The sequence below is a fragment of the Ursus arctos genome, chromosome X, assembly GCF_023065955.2.
Source record: "Ursus arctos isolate Adak ecotype North America chromosome X, UrsArc2.0, whole genome shotgun sequence".
In the NCBI taxonomy this organism is placed as follows: Eukaryota; Metazoa; Chordata; class Mammalia; order Carnivora; family Ursidae; genus Ursus; species Ursus arctos.
Window position 1 is genome coordinate 83,255,042 of NC_079873.1, and position 16,997 is coordinate 83,272,038.

At 43.1% G+C, this 16,997-nt stretch overlaps 1 protein-coding gene across 3 annotated transcripts in view; it reads right to left on the reverse strand.

The window, feature by feature from the left end:
* The window catches only part of MORC4 (MORC family CW-type zinc finger 4), a 55,361-nt gene that overhangs the window by 13,353 nt on the left and 25,011 nt on the right, over positions 1 to 16,997 (reverse strand). For all 3 annotated transcript variants that reach the window (XM_026478793.4, XM_057313500.1, XM_057313495.1), the window contains 5 exons: positions 11,634 to 11,732; positions 8,439 to 8,567; positions 5,883 to 5,951; positions 5,429 to 5,480; positions 3,868 to 4,043 (listed from right to left, as the gene is read on the reverse strand). In XM_026478793.4, coding sequence (XP_026334578.1) covers positions 3,868 to 4,043; positions 5,429 to 5,480; positions 5,883 to 5,951; positions 8,439 to 8,567; positions 11,634 to 11,732 — 525 coding nt within the window. The remainder of the gene's footprint in view (positions 1 to 3,867; positions 4,044 to 5,428; positions 5,481 to 5,882; positions 5,952 to 8,438; positions 8,568 to 11,633; positions 11,733 to 16,997) is intronic.

Here is a 16,997-nt window from a genome sequence, read left to right on the forward strand (position 1 = left end):
TTAATAAAGATTTTATTTATTTATTTGACAGAGATAGAGACAGCCAGCAAGAGAGGGAACACAAGCAGGGGGAGTGGGAGAGGAAGAAGCAGGCTCCCAGCGGAGGAGTCTGATGCGGGGCTCGATCCCAGAACGCCGGGATCACGCCCTGAGCCAAAGGCAGACGCTTAACGACTGAGCCACCCAGGCGCCCCCCCGGGAGACAGTTTTTTTCAACCGTCTTTTTCCTTGGTTCTCTCTGTTACCAAACTTCTGGCTGCTCAGCCATGTCACTTGTTGTAACGTGTATCATGGAGCTATGAGTGCCCTCTTAATTACTGCGCACCAAGATTTCCATTATTTTTGACAATGCTTTTATGAATGGAATTCTCCACGATCTGGTTCCACGTAAAAGTCAGCTCCTTCCGGTAGAGCGAAGGAGTTCTTCATCTTTAAGGCCTCTTGCCCTGAGCAGGACCTCGGTGCCACCGTGCAAACGTGGCATAAAAGAAAGAAAATTTTTTTTATGAATGTGGCTGCCGGGTGTTTTTCTGGGCTTGCTCCTTCAGGCATGAACCTCTGGCCTGTAAGCAAGCTGTGGCTGGAGCAATGGGAGTCCAGGACGGTCAGCACTCTGTCCTTCGGGGAGTGCTTCCACCCTGAGTGGAGGGTTGGGTGGGGGAGAGAGGCCTAGTCCTCCAGGTGGGCCTGGAGCAGCGCTTTTGCAAGACAGAACTAGGGCACACGAGAAATGTCAGAGGCCTGTCCGACCCAGGTGAAACCACAGCTCTAGACTGGGAGCTAGGGAAAGAGGGAGGCTGCAGCTTCTTGACCACAACCACCTGGACTGGAACTCCCTGAGAAGTTTTTGTAAAATACAGCTTGGAGGGGGATGGGAGCAAGCTAAACGCTGAAGACTCTTGCGGTTGTCTCTGAAATTTCATAGATTTTCTTGAATGAATGTTTATTTGCTGTATGCATCTAGGACAATTTTCAGGAACTTCAAATGCTTGTTTTGTTTCGTCTAATAATATTTTCCAGTTAAATGGTTATTTGTTGGTGAAAGAGTCCATCACATTCTTCATTTCTCCATTCTGGAAATCTCTCTCATTAAAATGTTAATACTGGCTGCTGAATCTATCTTACTCACTTATAAAATTGTTCTTCTGTTTCTACCTTGTGTTTGTTGTTTTCAAATATTCCTTTAAACACATTAGAATGTCTGTCTTCCTCTCCTTCAACTATTACAGTGTAATTTGGATGGTCCCTTTTTGTTATCCTTTTAAATATCATTAGCCTTTGACATACAGTTTACTCAAGAGCTCTCTAAACATCTAAATACTGATTCTCTCCTTTGTCCATATGCCACTGGATGCTCTGGACCTTTAGTTTGTAACTACACATGTGAAAGCTAGCACGTATTGGGGACACTTGCATATAGAACTTTGACTGCCATAAGCTCCTTCGGTTTTGGTTCCATCACTGCCTTAGAACATTGCCTTTCATACAGCAAGTACTCAAATATGTGCAGAATGAACGAACAAAAACACTATTTCCTTTAACAGAAATAAGCTACACGATTACGCCTGCTTGCATCCTGGCTGACCGTATTCCTCACTGCGAGTCCTCCCATCCCCTTGGCTAGTTTGTGAAACTCACAAAGCTATCTCCAATGACCCTTTGGGGGCCCCTGCTAGGTCATATAACTTACCCTGCTTAAACTTCTAGAAAACTCTCTTGGGGAGTGTGGGCTTTATTTTATCTAGAGTTGGAAAGCTGTACTACATGACCCAAGGACCCTTATCCGCTTCAGGTTTTGATTATAACAAAGGAGACCTTTGTAACTCCTGACTAAACCTATTATTTCATTAACATTGTTTTACCAAGAAGACCCTGTATATTTTACCAAACTCTTGTGTACCTTCATTTCTCCCTATAAAAAGGCAGACTCTTTGCACTCAATCTGAATCCCCTTATCCATGTAGCTTAGAATGACATCCTCAGCTTACTGACCCTCCATAAAACATGACAGTAGCAACATCAATGAGCACGTCATCTCTTTCCCTTGGAAGAATATTATTCTCAAATTACAATTACACATGAATGACGCACTTTACCTGTCCTCTATAGCCAAAACCCAAATCTGGATGTGGCCGGTTCCGTAAATAATTCCTGCAGAAATCCCATTAAAGCCTGACAAAGTCTGCCACCCAATGGCTGAACTGCCGTACTGCACTCATCAAATACATACACACACACACACACACACACACACACACACACACACACACACACATCAGCATCTGTAGTCTCCTTCAGGGGACCAGAAACCACGCTAGGGTAACAAAAGAAACACCGAAGAGAAAGCAAAAGAGTGGCCACAGCAGGGAAAGGATAGCCTTCAAGAGCTACGACACTTTGAAATGCCAATGGCAATTTGGATGCGTGGCCACCTCAAGGAGATCCGGGGTAGAGAGGCAACAATGTGCTTCAAAAACACACAGCATCCCTCCCCACCTACAATGGAAGTTGGAAAACTGTGGATGGGAACAGAGTCAAATTAGACTCAAGGCCCTGAGACTGACTGGACTATATTCTGCTGCACAGTACAATCTTCGAAACAGCTCCTGCCACAGGACTCCCACTTCACACCAGTTACTGAGTGTCTCCTAGCTCCCAAGACACTGTTCTAGGTGATCTCATACCGAGTCTCATTTATTCCTTTGGAGTGTTATTAGTGTCGCTCCTAAAATAGCTTACTTTTCCTCTTGGGACCTTTTGTTCATGTTCAGGGGGGTCGTGGGGTTCTTCCAATGTCTATAGGGCTTAACTGTGGAAGAATCACAGAATAGGGGACTTGGACACATGTGGAGATGTTTGTCTACATGAGAAGCTGAAAAGACCCACCTACGAAGCAAGACCCAAGGCAAAGAATCAGTACCACCAGGAAAAGCCAGGAGTCGTCGTCTGTTTTTCCCGTTAGGTATACCATTGTTTCTATCCTAAACTATATTAAGATACCCCAAATGAAGAGGGTCAATGAAAAGTTCACAGCCCATGATATAATAGTCACATCACTGATGACTGCAGAAGTTTCTACTTTTAAAGAGCAACTCTGTACCTGCCTTACGGTTTGGCCCTGCCAGAAGTGAGAAGCATAGTAGAGAGGAGAAGGCAAGTCACAATTAGGAGTCGTGAGTTCCAGTCTCATGGTAGTAGAGGGGAAGTCATATCTTTCAGCACTTCAAATACTCCTGTTATTTAAGAAAAAGAAAAGGTACGCTCCTTCCTGTTAGAAAGACTAACAAAATTATACCGACAAGGTGCCAGAAGGTGGACAAGTGAAGCCCAAAACTAAACTCATACTCACCACTGACTCTAGGAGACAATGAACTAGAAGGCTTGCCTAATGGCACAAACTCCTAATAGTTATCTTTTATATGTGGCCAACACGTGCTAGGCCTATGGGGCCCCACAGGACCTCAATATTCCTAAATTTAAGGAAAGAAATAATGCTTGTCTATGTAACATTATCTTACATTTGGATTGCACATTATGCTTTCCAAAGAATTTTCACGTCCATTATTTCCCTTAACACAGTTCCCAGCATAATGTGAATACATAATACATAAAGGAGTACTTGTCAGATGATTACCTCAAAAGAGAGACAGCCAGCCAGCCAGCCAGACTTGACATAGCACTTTTGTAGTGCTGAAAAATTGCAAGTACACGCAACACACAATTCTATTACCCCCAAATCGTGTTTCTCCATCTGAGGTCCATGCCAGGCCTCAGGAGAAACATGAACACGATAACCACCCCAACTTACTTTACAGGAAAACGGACCCCGAGGCTTACTACTAAAGACAGCCTATGTTTTCCACCCACCTGGAAAACTGAAAAACACTGGAATCCAGAGGCTTAAGCTGAAGAGAAGGTGTCCTGCTTTCTTCTCCAACAGACGGAGGCCGGCTAGGACTGTCCATTCCCTCATATCCAATTGTCTTATTGTTCAATTCATCCATATCTTGAATAGCAGGGATCTTCAGCGGATTAGCAAATACCTAGCGAAGAAAGAAGCAGTTCATAAAAATCCCAACTTCAAACAAAATACCAAAAGGATGACTCAAATCCTTCTGATGCTAGGAGAAAACACTTGGCCAAATAAAAAGAAACTGGTTTCCTACACAAAACAAACAGTGCGCGGTAATGTACACTAGCCCACTGAACCCAGATCAGTGATGACCTTGTCGGCTGGGCACCAACAGACCTCCCCAACTCACTTATTGGCTCCTAGAGTCATCCCACCCACAACACACACCCAGGCCCCCTAGTCACCGTCTAAGTCTCTCCTGTGACCCAGTTTAAGGCGGGTGTTCACTCCTCTGAGATCTGGGATGCGGGCAGGGGTGGAGGAAATAAGCTTTGCAGCAAGTGTCACGGCTGGTTCTGGAGACATGCATGCGAGAGACTAACGCAAATTCACAGTGCACACACACGGAGACATGCATCTAGGATCTCATGGGAGAGCCAGCTTAGGAAGAGAGTAGAAATGATGAAGGTGGAGGAGTATAAAGGGGAGGTAAACTGAATGAGGACAGGGCGGTCCCAGGAAATCTCCCAATCTCTAGATCAGACGATTAAGCCAAGACATGAGGGTATGAAACCTGTGTATTCATATGCCTGGGTCTCGGCAGGATGTCAGAAGAAGAATTAGTGTTCAATTGCCTCTATCCTCACCAGTCTGACCTACCTTGATCGAGTGGGGGAGAGATGGATCTAACATGCTACTAGCAGAAATCTCTGGGAAAGAGGGTCAAGAGGAAAATCATGCAGAAAGGCAAGGTTGGGTGGGGAAGATACATGGGTGGGTGCTATGGTGGCTGTCAGGAAAGGAGTGTCCCTGAGAGGACGGCCAACCTTATTGCACCCTTCAGCGTCCGGAGCTGGGCAACCATGTCCGAGAGACAGTGCTCCTGAAAATTCAAAACAGCAGAGTCTTTATAAAGCCAGCCAGCCTGAAAGCAGGGATAGGGGAGGGGCACAGAGAACCACCCCTTCTTCCCAAGAGGAAGGAGGAAGGGATTACCCCTGAATCCTGGAAGAAAGGAGACTGAGGAAAAACCAGACACTCAACAGGAGCAGCCTGTATGAGGATGGAACACAACCCTGAATATTCCGTGACACTGAACATGACATTCACACTGTCCAGAATCAGTACACAATCCAAATCTGGGAAATAAAAGATTTGGCTCCACTACTTTTGGTGATCTGAACATCAGTAACAGCAGATCAAGGCAAAATCAAAAGATCCAATGGAAAAAAAGACCACCAGAAGAAATGGTTTGTTATTTCTATGCAGCTTTCAAGACTGCTGCTTCCTTCAGCCTATGGCCTCTGTTGGGGAAAATTTCGTGTGAGAAAAGAAAGAGGGCAGACTGTCTCTCACCTGGTGGTTCTCATTGTCCACTGGCAGCTTCTTCTTCTCAACGGCTTGATCTCTAGGAGAAGATAAAAGTGCTATTTAGTTCCCTCATGAAATTTCTCCATCTGAAATGGATTACCAACTGTAGATTTAGGTTACGATGTTCCTTCCGAATTAGAGATGGTGTGGGCCTCACTGAGTAACTGAGGGTGCCTTCCTAAACTCTGCCACTGAAGAGAGAGGTCAAATGCCCCATCAAAAGGTGGGGGGAGAAGGTGAGAGACAGAAGACAATCACGAGTTAGACACTCAGGAGATGATGAGAAGGAAAAAAGAAATGGGAAAACGGAGAAGCGAGAGGGAAATCATTCAAAGCCAAGAAAGAAAAAAAATCATCTCTCTTCTCAAAACTCCCCCTGTCCTGTTAGGAAGGGTCAGGCCCCTCTACTGTACCATCTAGAACTGTAGGTATACTCAACTGTTTCTTAGCTTTGCTCAAGTACAGGTCTTCATCGATGAGTTCTTGTTCCTCTGGAACAGAGCATCTCCTGCAGTACAGAGAAGAAATCATCTTTTGGAAACAAAACATGCCCTTCGGGTTTACCCTTTACTTTCCTTACAACTATGACAAGGCAGGTCCTAGAGGTTACAACTCTCTGACATTACAGAGTGCAGACTCCACCCACATTATAAGACCCGTGTGCCATGTTGCCATGTGAGGATTCTTTTTTTTAAAGATTTTATTTATTTGAGAGGGAGGGAGAGAGAGAGAGAGCGCGTGAGCATGTGCACGAGCAGGTGGGAGGGGCAGAGGCAGAAGGAGAAGCAGACTCCCCTGCTGAGCAGGGAGCCCGATGCGGGATTCAATCCCAGGACCCTGGGATCATGACCTGAGCCGAAGGCAGACGCTTAACAACTGAGCCACCCAGGCGTCCTCCATGTAGCAATTCTTACTTCAAGGCACACCATCATTTAATTATTTTTGGTGCACATATCACCTTTCCCCCCAAGACATTCGAAGTCCTTGACAGCTACAAAATTCCTACGATGGTGGATGGCAAGAAGCATAATCTCTATTTTTCCACGGTAGATTTCAAACACAAGAGAGACCTGCCTGAGGTTCCATACAAAGAGATGACTGCTGAGACTAGAACCTGGGTCTTTTGCCTCTTGTTTACAAAGAAAGTAATTCCCAAGGTGCCATCTAGAAGCATGAGAATCCCTAAACTAAGTGATGACGCCTGAAGAAGAAAATCAGAGGCTATGATAGAGGGAAGCAATAAGGGATTAGCAGCTTATGTTGTAAAAACAACACAGTGGAGACTAGGCAAAGAGGAGAGAAAGGAAAATTCTATAAATGGAAATACATCTGCTATATGTAGAGCCCAAGGAAGAGAATCTTAGGAGTAAACACTAAAAGGAGTACTAGAAAATGTATTCAATGATCAAAAGCAATCCCAGAACAAATAAACGAAAATTAGTAATAACTGGAAACCTTGTGTTGTACCCATTTTATAAAGACGCATGTCCTGGGAGGCTATAGGCTATGTCTCCTGGATTAAAGTGTAAACTGAGAGAAGATCCAGGCTTCAAAAATGAGACTCCTAAGCACTCAGTCCCACATTCTAGTCCCGCAGTCCCAGTTACTGTCCAGGGAGAGGGGCTTAGGCACGTCTGGAGATGATGGGGGAATGCTTACTCATCACAGACCTAGACCTCATTTACTTAATTTCCTCCATTTCAAACGTTTGTCCTAAAATGCATATATACCCTGTTTCAGTACCTTTTTTTTCTATCAGCATTTATCCCACAGAAAAAAATATTAAGAAAGTCACAGCTGAAGTGAAGCAGACGGAGTCATTATTGTGAACCTGTGTTGACTACGGAGTCAAACCGAAAATATTTGTTAAATTGAAATGCATGCTCACCGATATGCCAGGCAGTATCTGGATGTTAGATGCCACAAGGGACAGGTGAACAGACGGCACTAAATGTGCAACAGGTACTATGATAGATTTAGGCAGAGGAAGGGAAGCACATGAAGAAAATCATCAACTCCACCTGAAATGTAAAGCCCTTGTTCTCGAATAGTTTACAATCTCTTGAAGAGCCAAAGTATACACATACGAAAACCATCTAAAGAATACCAAACAGTATGTGAACAAATGTCAAGAGTTAACCACCACAGGAACCCAGCATAAAATCACTATAAACCACTGTCACCAGGAGAAGCCTCACACAAGAATACGTCCGCTTCCCAGATGGATAGGATGTGGATAGGCAGATGGAATGCAGAAACTCACCGCAAGCAAGTAGAATGACCCTACTGAGTAATGCGGAGGGAACAAGCATGGCGCGGGCAGGGGCTACTGGAGCCACAGGCCTGCCTAAAGCGTACCATTTGTATGAAGTTACAATGAAAACTAGGGCCGGACAGGGAGGGTGGGATCGGTTAGCAAGGGGCTCGGATGCCAGGGTGCAGAGTGTCGACTTGAGATAAAGGGTTTTAAGTGGGCGAAATGAGTGCAAGGGAGTAGGGTTCTGGTTATGGAATGAGTTAAGTCCTGGGAATAAAAGGTACAGCAAGGGGAATACGATCATTGGTACTGTAATAGTGTTGCATGGGGACAGATGGGAGCCACACTTATGGGGAGCACAGCGGAACACATACACTTGTCAAATCCCTATGCTCATGTCAGACATCTGAAACGAATGTAACGTTATATGTCAACTATACTCAAAAAAAATCTTTCTTTTTAAAGATTTTATTTATTTATTTGACAGAGAGAGAGACATCCAGTGAGAGAGGGAACACAAGCAGGGGGAGTGGGAGAGGAAGAAGCAGGCTCGCAGCGGAGCAGGGAGCCTGAGCGGGGCTCGATCCCAGGACCCTGGGATCACGCCCTGAGCCAAAGGCAGACGCTTAACAACTGAGCCACCCAGGCACCCCCCAAAAATCTTTTTTTTAAAAGTGTTTTAGGATATAGAGACAAATCAGGAATTTTCTCTAACACAGTACCGAGTCCCAACCTTACCTGTACTTTGGATGGGAATTATAGTAACAAAACCATCTTGCAGGTAATGTAGACGGATCAACCTTGCCAGGAAGCTTCCTCCATTTAAGACACTCATCACACTGTACCCACGTCTGGTCGGGAATCTTCCTGAATGAAGGAAAACAGAAGTATGACTGTGTATATCCTAGCTCTGTGCCCTTACATCAGAAAGGCACACCCTAAAAGTGAAAGAACAAAATTTTATATATGAAATGTGTTAGAACTGTGATGTTATGGTCAAGGCATCTAAAATATGTATCTTGAACTTCACAAATAAAATAATAGAACTACAACAGATATGGATATGAAAAATAGTTATAAGTATTAACATGGTAAGCTACCATTATTTATGGAAGTAAATAATGTTTATCCAGAATCTCTTGTTCTAAGCAAGCAAGAGGATAATTTTGACTCTAAAATTAAGTAACTAGGAAAAAATTTATATACATATAAATATATATGTGTAACAATATTACCAAGAAATAAAACCCATAGAATCATTTTATTTGCTTCTATCCAACTGTGTGACAGGTTTAAAATGCACTTGTGGGAGTCACGGAAGCATCATCATCATAAACTCTCCCCCCATTTCCCTGCGGAATCCCTAGTCCTCTCTTTTTTCTGTTCAAGTCTTTGTTTATACTTCAATCAAAATTTTATTAGGTTGATATTCCCAACATTAATCTTAAAAATGTCCTATAAATGTGATTAAATTTCCTAACTAGGTATGGTGGCTCCAGTCCAACAATTGGTTAAATTGAGGTAAAATCCTTCCAGAGTTCTATTCTTGAGACACAAACCACTCCCATCCCTGCCAGGAAGTGGACCCCAGTCACCTATGCCTCAGAGTGCATGTGTTTCTCTGTGGAAAGAGGCAGTGTGTATCTCACAGAAGCAGTCAGCATCTGAGGTGTGAAAAGCAGGCTAGAGGGAGAAGGCTGGAGAAAAGAAGCAGAAAGAGGGCCGATTAGAGAAACATATCATTTAGCCTAGAGCACGATGCGTTTATGTTACATTTAGACTGCTCTTCTAGTAGCCATTTCAATAGAGTGATATGGTTATGTCTTAGTTCTTGTTTTTTTTGGTCTTATCTTTTTTTTTGAGAGAGAGAGAGAGAGCACGCATGTGCGCGCGCGCACACACACACACACACACACACACACGCATGCGTCAGCAGGGGGTGGAGTGGGGAGGAGAAGGGGCAGAGGCAGAGGGAGAGAATCTTACACAGGCTCCATGCCCAGAGTGGAGCCCGATGTGGGGCTTGATCTCATGACCTGGAGATCATGACCTGAGCTGAAATCAAGAGTCAGACGCTTACCGAATGAGCCATGCAGGCGTCCCTTCCTTATCTTTTTAAATGATGGCTTTTCTCCTAGCTATAAAAATATAAGCTTCTTATAGAAAAACTGGAAAATACAGAAAGATATAAAAAAGAAAAGACACTCCTATTTCTACCACTCAAAGACAATGTCCTCTTCTTGTTTAAAACTCTGTTTTAACAAAGAGAATTCATACATGGTTTTGGATATACAGCTTCCTGTCTCCTAGCTCCAGGCTGCTCCAGTCTTGTCACCTCTAAGCTCTAAGCTCAGGCCTGACCTCTGGTGTCCATATACTTCCATACAGCCACTGTTTTATTTAGAGCCAGAGACAGCAAAAAGCACTTTCAGCTGCGGTGGTAGGGAGAGGAAAGGTCATAGTGGCTTTGGTTTTACATGTAAATGCACAGAAGAGCTGCTTGCAGAAGCATGCCAATATTACTGTCTTGGAGACAAGAGTTAGAGACGGCAACTCCTTGTGTCAGGTCACCTCAGACTATGGTAGATCCTTCCATCCAGGCAGCCAGGAGAGGGATTTAGCTCGTGCTTGCAACACATAGGTAGCTGAAGGGGTTACACCATATTCCCCTCACTGTATCCTCCCAGAAGAGTGTCATGGCTACGAACTTGGATTTGGGGGGACTGACTGCCTACATTTGAACCTGGTATCTACCACTTTCTACCTGTTTCATCTTAAGGAAGTTACTTAAGCTCTTCGTGCATCAGCGTCTACATTAGTAAAGAGGGAACAATATGATTCTGCTACCTCATAGGGTTGTTGTAATGGTCAAATAAATGTCACTACATGTCAAGAACTTAGACCAGGGCCTGGCATATAAGTTCTCAATAAACAATAATAATTATTACAATTCTGCCTCCAGAGAGATTCTATAACACATACACACACACTCTAGCAATATATGAACATTCGCTTCATTGCATTAATCACTGCGTATCTGAAAGGCAAAAAAAAAAAAAAAAGGCATCTCGTCTAAGTTGGCATTTCTTTGAAAACCACAGAGACTGGACATGCCCAGAGATCCTTCGACTAAGACAGTGATTCGCACAACAACTGATCTTGTTGCATTTGAAACAAAATTTTGTATCGTACGTTAGCCTGATAACTTCCATTAAAAAAAAAGCCTCACAGATGACAACCCCAAAATGAACTTTTAACACTCTGTCATGATGGTGGCGTAACTGATCATGTATGTGTTGTTACACATTCTAGCCTCTGTTTTATGCTCCTTCCCTGGCTCACTGAGGCATGTCATCCGGATCCACAGTTCTGTACGTAATTCCCCACCTTAGATTCAATAAATTCTACCTTTTTCCTGATATGCTGGGTTCTCTACTTCTACCCTCAAATTCCTTGGTACAGGTCCAACAATGTTCACTAAGAATAAAGAGAAGGGAGGTTTGCTAACATTTCTGAACACCTACTATATGCCAGGTATTATGTTATGCTAAAATGTTAGCTAAAAATGTCATGCTATCCAATTTCATATTCTCACGGAGGTGAAGTAACTTACTTACCGAAGCTCACCCAACTATTAAGAAGCAGATCCAGATTTTCAACCCAGGAGTGTCTCATTTAAATGGCCATCGTCTTCCGCTATATCACACTGCCTGTAGGGTAAACTCACAGTCCTAAACCCTTCCTATTTACGAGCCAAACCACGTAAGTGTTAAACCAGAATGAAGAGGTCTAGAGAATGATGAAATTAGTACCTGTGATTTCCTATTTTTAATTAAACTTCCTTATGCGAAAGCACCATCTTACCCTTGTCCCTTCCATTTGCTCTATAGATATCACCCCTAATACTTTTTATATTCTGTATTTACTACTCACGGTATTGGCCTGGCTATGGCTGAGGTCTCAAAATTTTCTTGCGATGTCTTTTCCTTCCAATAAGCATTGAGCTTCTGGGCAAGGGCATTTATTGTCAACCTGAAAGAAAAAGCAAGCAGAAGCACGTCAATGCTGAGGATCTGTTGAACGATTTTACAATCTTTCAGATGCTCCCATTTAACAGAAGCCGACAATATGGACGATTTGGCCTAAGTCTGAACATCTACACTTTCAGAAACTAGGATGGGAATCCACTGCCTTTGCAAATTACATGTCAAAATGACGAAGTCATAACGTTGAGTGGTCACTTTGGCTGCAAAGGCAAAATGGTCACAAGTTGTAAAAAGTGATGGGTAGTAAGGAGGGCACGTATTGCATGGTGCACTGGGTGTTATACGCAACTAATGAATCATCGAACTTTACATCAGAAACCAGGGATGTACTGTATGGTGACTAACATAATATAATAAAAAAACATTAAAATATAAAAAAAAAGTACTGTGTTCTTCAAATTTTCAGGGCTTTTAGAATCATGTGGTGGGAGAGCTGACATTACGGACAATGGCAAAAGACTCAATTGCAGAGCGAGGACAGAGCCACACTGAGAAGCTGATGGGGAGCTGTTCCAACTGTCAGATGACAACAGGTAAACAATTCAGGACCAAGTTGAAAGTCAGAGGATCACATATCAAATACTGCACTCTATTACAAATCAATCCAACGTTAACTTAAAAATGTCTACGTAGCTCTTCATTCAAATGTTGATCACAGCAGTTGGGGCCCCAACGGACAGCCCTCCACTGCGCATCTGTTCCTGGAGGCTGGACCCCAGTTCTGGCTCTTGCTCCACCCCTTTCTCTCTCTTCCCAAATGAACAACAGCAAACCTAGGGCCAAACGATGTAATGTGTGTCAGTCAAAACCTGAATTTTACTTTTTTTTTGAATTTTACTTTTAAAAACTGCCAATTTCGAATGACTGATCCCTACCTTAATTTTACGACCTAGGGTTATACCTTACTGTAGAGCTGTACACACCTGAAATACTACAGATTCAGCATTTAAAAAACATCTCTGGACTCCTTGGACCACTCCCAAGGGTCTGGTAGACCTCTTCTCTCCTTAAGAGGAATTCTTCCTTACCTCCCTCCACCTTACTAATATTAAGTTAGATTCTGACTACACAGAGAAGAGTGATTATATGTGAGCTCCCCTACAAACACTTATTCCCCTCCAAGCTACTAACGTTCACACTTCTACGTTTGTATCTTTCCTTCAAGTCACAGATGAAGAACTATTCCTTGTTTTCTCTTACAATTCTATTTTAAAGCTATCTTTTAAACGATTTTATTGATTCATCTGTCAGAGAGGGAGGGAGAGCACAAGCAGGGGGAGCGGCAGGCAGAGGGAGAAGCAGGCTCCCCGCTGAGCAAGGAGCCGGATGCGGCACTGGATCCCAGGACCCTGGGATCATGACCTGAGCTGAAGGCAGCCGCTTCACTGACTGAGCCACCCAGGCGTCCCTTAAAACTATTTTTAAAAGAAGTAGATTAGATGGGATTCTGGAAAGATGACGGAGTTGGAAGCACCAGGAATCTATCCCCCCACCTAGATAGCCACTGCACCAGCAGAACCGTCTGAACTATTTGGAACTCCAGAGTCTACTGATGCTTTGCAACTTTCAGAAGGCTCGAATGGTAAATCGGCAAATTTTAGCTCTTAGAATGGGAGTAGCTACCATCTTCCATCCACAGCCCCATGGCAGGCAGCTGTGCATACATTTTCGGAGCAGCCTGCAGGAGGTGGGCAAAAAGAGCCTGTACTCCTGGGGATCTGCCCTCTGATTGCTGTTTGCGGCTCCTGACCACAGGATCACGTAATACTGGGTAGCCACAAAGAAAACAGCTATAAAAGCTACACAAAAAGAAATGAGAAATAAGTTTTCACTACAAAAAAATCAACTGAACACAAAAGATGACAGTAATACAGGAAATGAGGGACAAAAAAATCTTCGAAGCCACACAGAAAACAGAGCAAAATGACAGAAGTCCCTCCTTATCCGTAAGTGCTTTAAATGTAAATGGTTTAAACTCTCCAATCAAAAAACAGAGATTGCTGGAATAGGTAAAACAAAACAAAACAAAACAAAACCCAAACCATGATGTAAATATATGCTGCCCCCAGGAGATGAACTTTAGATAAAAAAAAGACATGGATAGGTGGAAAGCGAAAGGATGGGAAAGGATATTCCATGTAAATAGTAACCAAAAGAGAGAAATGGTGGCTATACTAATATCAGACAAAATAGACTGTAAGTCACGAAAGCTAGAAGGTGGAAGCAACCCAAGTGTCTGCTGATGGATGAATGGATAAGCAAAATGTATTGCACGTGTGTGTGTCTGTATACGTATAGATATATACACACACACAGCAGAATATTATACAGCCCTAAAAAAGGAAGGAAATTCTGACATGTGCTACAACATGAATGAAGCTTGAGGACACCGTACTAAGTGAAATAAGCCAGTCACACACACACACAAAATTACTGTGTGATTTCACTTAGATGAGGTACTTGGAATAGTCAAAATCAGAGAGACAGAAAGGAGAATGGTGGTTCCCAGGGGCTGGGGGAAGTGGGAATGGGGACTTATTGTTGAATAGGTATAGAGTTTCAGTTTTGCAAGATGAAAAGAGTTCTGGAGATGGATGGTGGTGATGGCTGCGTAACAGTGTGAATGTCCTTAATGCCACTTAACTATACACTTGGTTAATGGTTAGGACGGTAAATTTTATGGTACATGTATTTTACCACAATAAAAAATACTGGGGGAATAAAGGGAAGTAAGTTATGTGGTTGCCATGGATTAGAGTGACTCCTAATGGACAAGGGGTCGCTTTTTGGAGTGGTGGAAATGTTTTGGAGGTCAACAGTGGTGATGCTTGCACAATTTGTGAATATACTAAAACCACCGTAGTGTGCACTTAATAACGGTGACATTTATAGTCTGTGAATTATATCTTAACTAAAAAGAAAACTAAAGCTCTGTTCTCAAGTATCCAGGTAAAATTTACACAAAGTAAAATTAATCTTTTAAAGTGTATAGTTCTAACAGTTTTGACAAATGTTTACAGTCATGTAACCACCACCTCAACCACGATACTGTTAACCATGTTCTGAAATCCCACTTCTTCTCAAAAAACCCTGGCTTGACTCCACTGATTTATTCATCTCCTTCCTTTAACTTCCCCAATCCTGGTATATGTGGTCTACACCCACTACCTCCTCTTCATTCTTCTGTCTTAACCCCCTACCACATAGTTTTCACCATCGCCACTCCACGAAACTGTTCCTTTTCCCCAAGTAGAGTCATTGCTCTATCAATGATCCTGCCAATATCTCAGTGTATTAAATTCGAGACTTTGCAATGGTCTTTGATTCTTCCCTCTCCTTTATATCCCTTATCTAATATGTCACCAAAGTCATTTGAACTTTTCTTCACAGCATCTGTCCTAAACTTCCTTCTTCACGGCTACTCTTATTTCAGACACTCTTCTCACACCTACGTTCCTCCAAGAGCCTTTAATCCTTCCTTTAATCCATCCTGCACCCCGTTTCCCGATTTATCAGCTGACCTAACTCATGTAAAGCACCTTAAAAGCCAAGTTATACTATATCCTTAAGAAAGAATGGTTTCAAGTCACTCCCCCATTCAAGAATACACAATGACGTCTCACTGTCTAAGGCATCAACTACTCTACCCAACATCCCTCTAAGATAGAAGTTCTCAAACCTTCTCGGTTCATGGCACCCTTTGTGTCTCAAGTTTTTCATGGCACCCTTAGGTCAAAAGCAGTATGTACCAGTTCTAGTTACTAAGCAGTTAGGTCCTAACAATTTAATCTGTATTTATGTACTAAAATTTAGTATCTATTTGAAAAAATAATACATATGAATTGAAAAAAAATTTATTTCATTCTTAAATAGCCACAATTACTAATGGGATGGATGAGTGTGCATGCCTGTTGGGCAGTGTACCACTACTCAGACTGTGGAATGAAACTGGACACCGCTTCCCTCATTTCTTCTTCAACACTGACTTTCGCATGTTACCTTTTATCACAGCAACCACTAATCACCCAGACTTGCAAAGATATGATGTGATCAAAAGGAATGCAACAGAGTTTGGTACCTGGCAATGGGGTGCTGCTGTAACAAATGCCCACAAATGTGGAAGCAGCTTTAGATTCGAGCGGTGGGCAGAGGCCGGAAGAACTTGAGGACCGTGACCGAAATGGCTGAGATGGGAACCTATATTCTAGATTGAACAGACGGTCAGTAGAAATATGGATGCTAAACAGCTCCCTGGTGAGGGCTCAGAAGGAAGTGAGGGGCATGGTGGAGAAAACACAAATTTCCTCAGAGAATACCTACATCACCGGGAACAGACTGTTAATAGGGTCACCGATGATAAATTAGGTGCTGCTGGTGAAGGATCAGGAGGAAATGAGGAACACGCTACTGGAAAATTTGAGGGAAGGTGATCCTTGCTACATCGTGGCAGAAAGCTTAGCAGAATCGTGTCCTACAGTTCTGTGGAAAGCAGAACTTATAAATGATGACACTGGACATTTAGCTGAGGAAATTTCCACACAAAGTGTTGAAAGTGTGGCCTAGTGTCTTCTTGCTGCTTACATTAAAATGTGGGAGGAAACAAATAAATTGAGAAAGAACTATTGGATGAAAAGGAACCAGGACTTAATGATTTTGGAAATCGTCAGCCTATCCAGACTGCAAAAGATGCAAAAATTGAGACATTCACTTGTCAGGAAAGCATGCTCTAGGGAAAAACCCAAGGCTGTGGCTAGCAAACCTTTTGCTCATATCTCAGATCAAAAGGTCAGAGCATTCAGTCACACAAAAAGCTCTTTGAAAAGATTAAACATGTGACTCAGATCTCCAGAGCCATCTCAGCAGAAGCCAAGAATAGAAATAGGATTATGTAGGAAAGACCTGTCAAGAGCTTCTTGTCTGACTGAATGAATTTCCGTGACATACATGTGAGACCCACAAGGTTCTTGAGGGCGGCATACTAGCACACGGGTGGCCCCACGGGACTGAAGGGATGGCAAGTAGAAAACTGAAAGAAGGCTGGTGGACCTCCAACACTCTAGTCAGGAAACAGGCTGATGAAGCTCCTGAGCTGCACACGCCCCTCCCTTTCCTGCGAAAGGAAAGAGGACTCTGAGGGGGCAGCCACGAGCCCGGAGGGCAGAGCCTTACGTTCACAGGCTGAAGCTGCAAGCCCCAGATTAGTCGCAGGTCTGGAAATTTAACAGAATTCGTTGGGCCGGATTTTGAAATT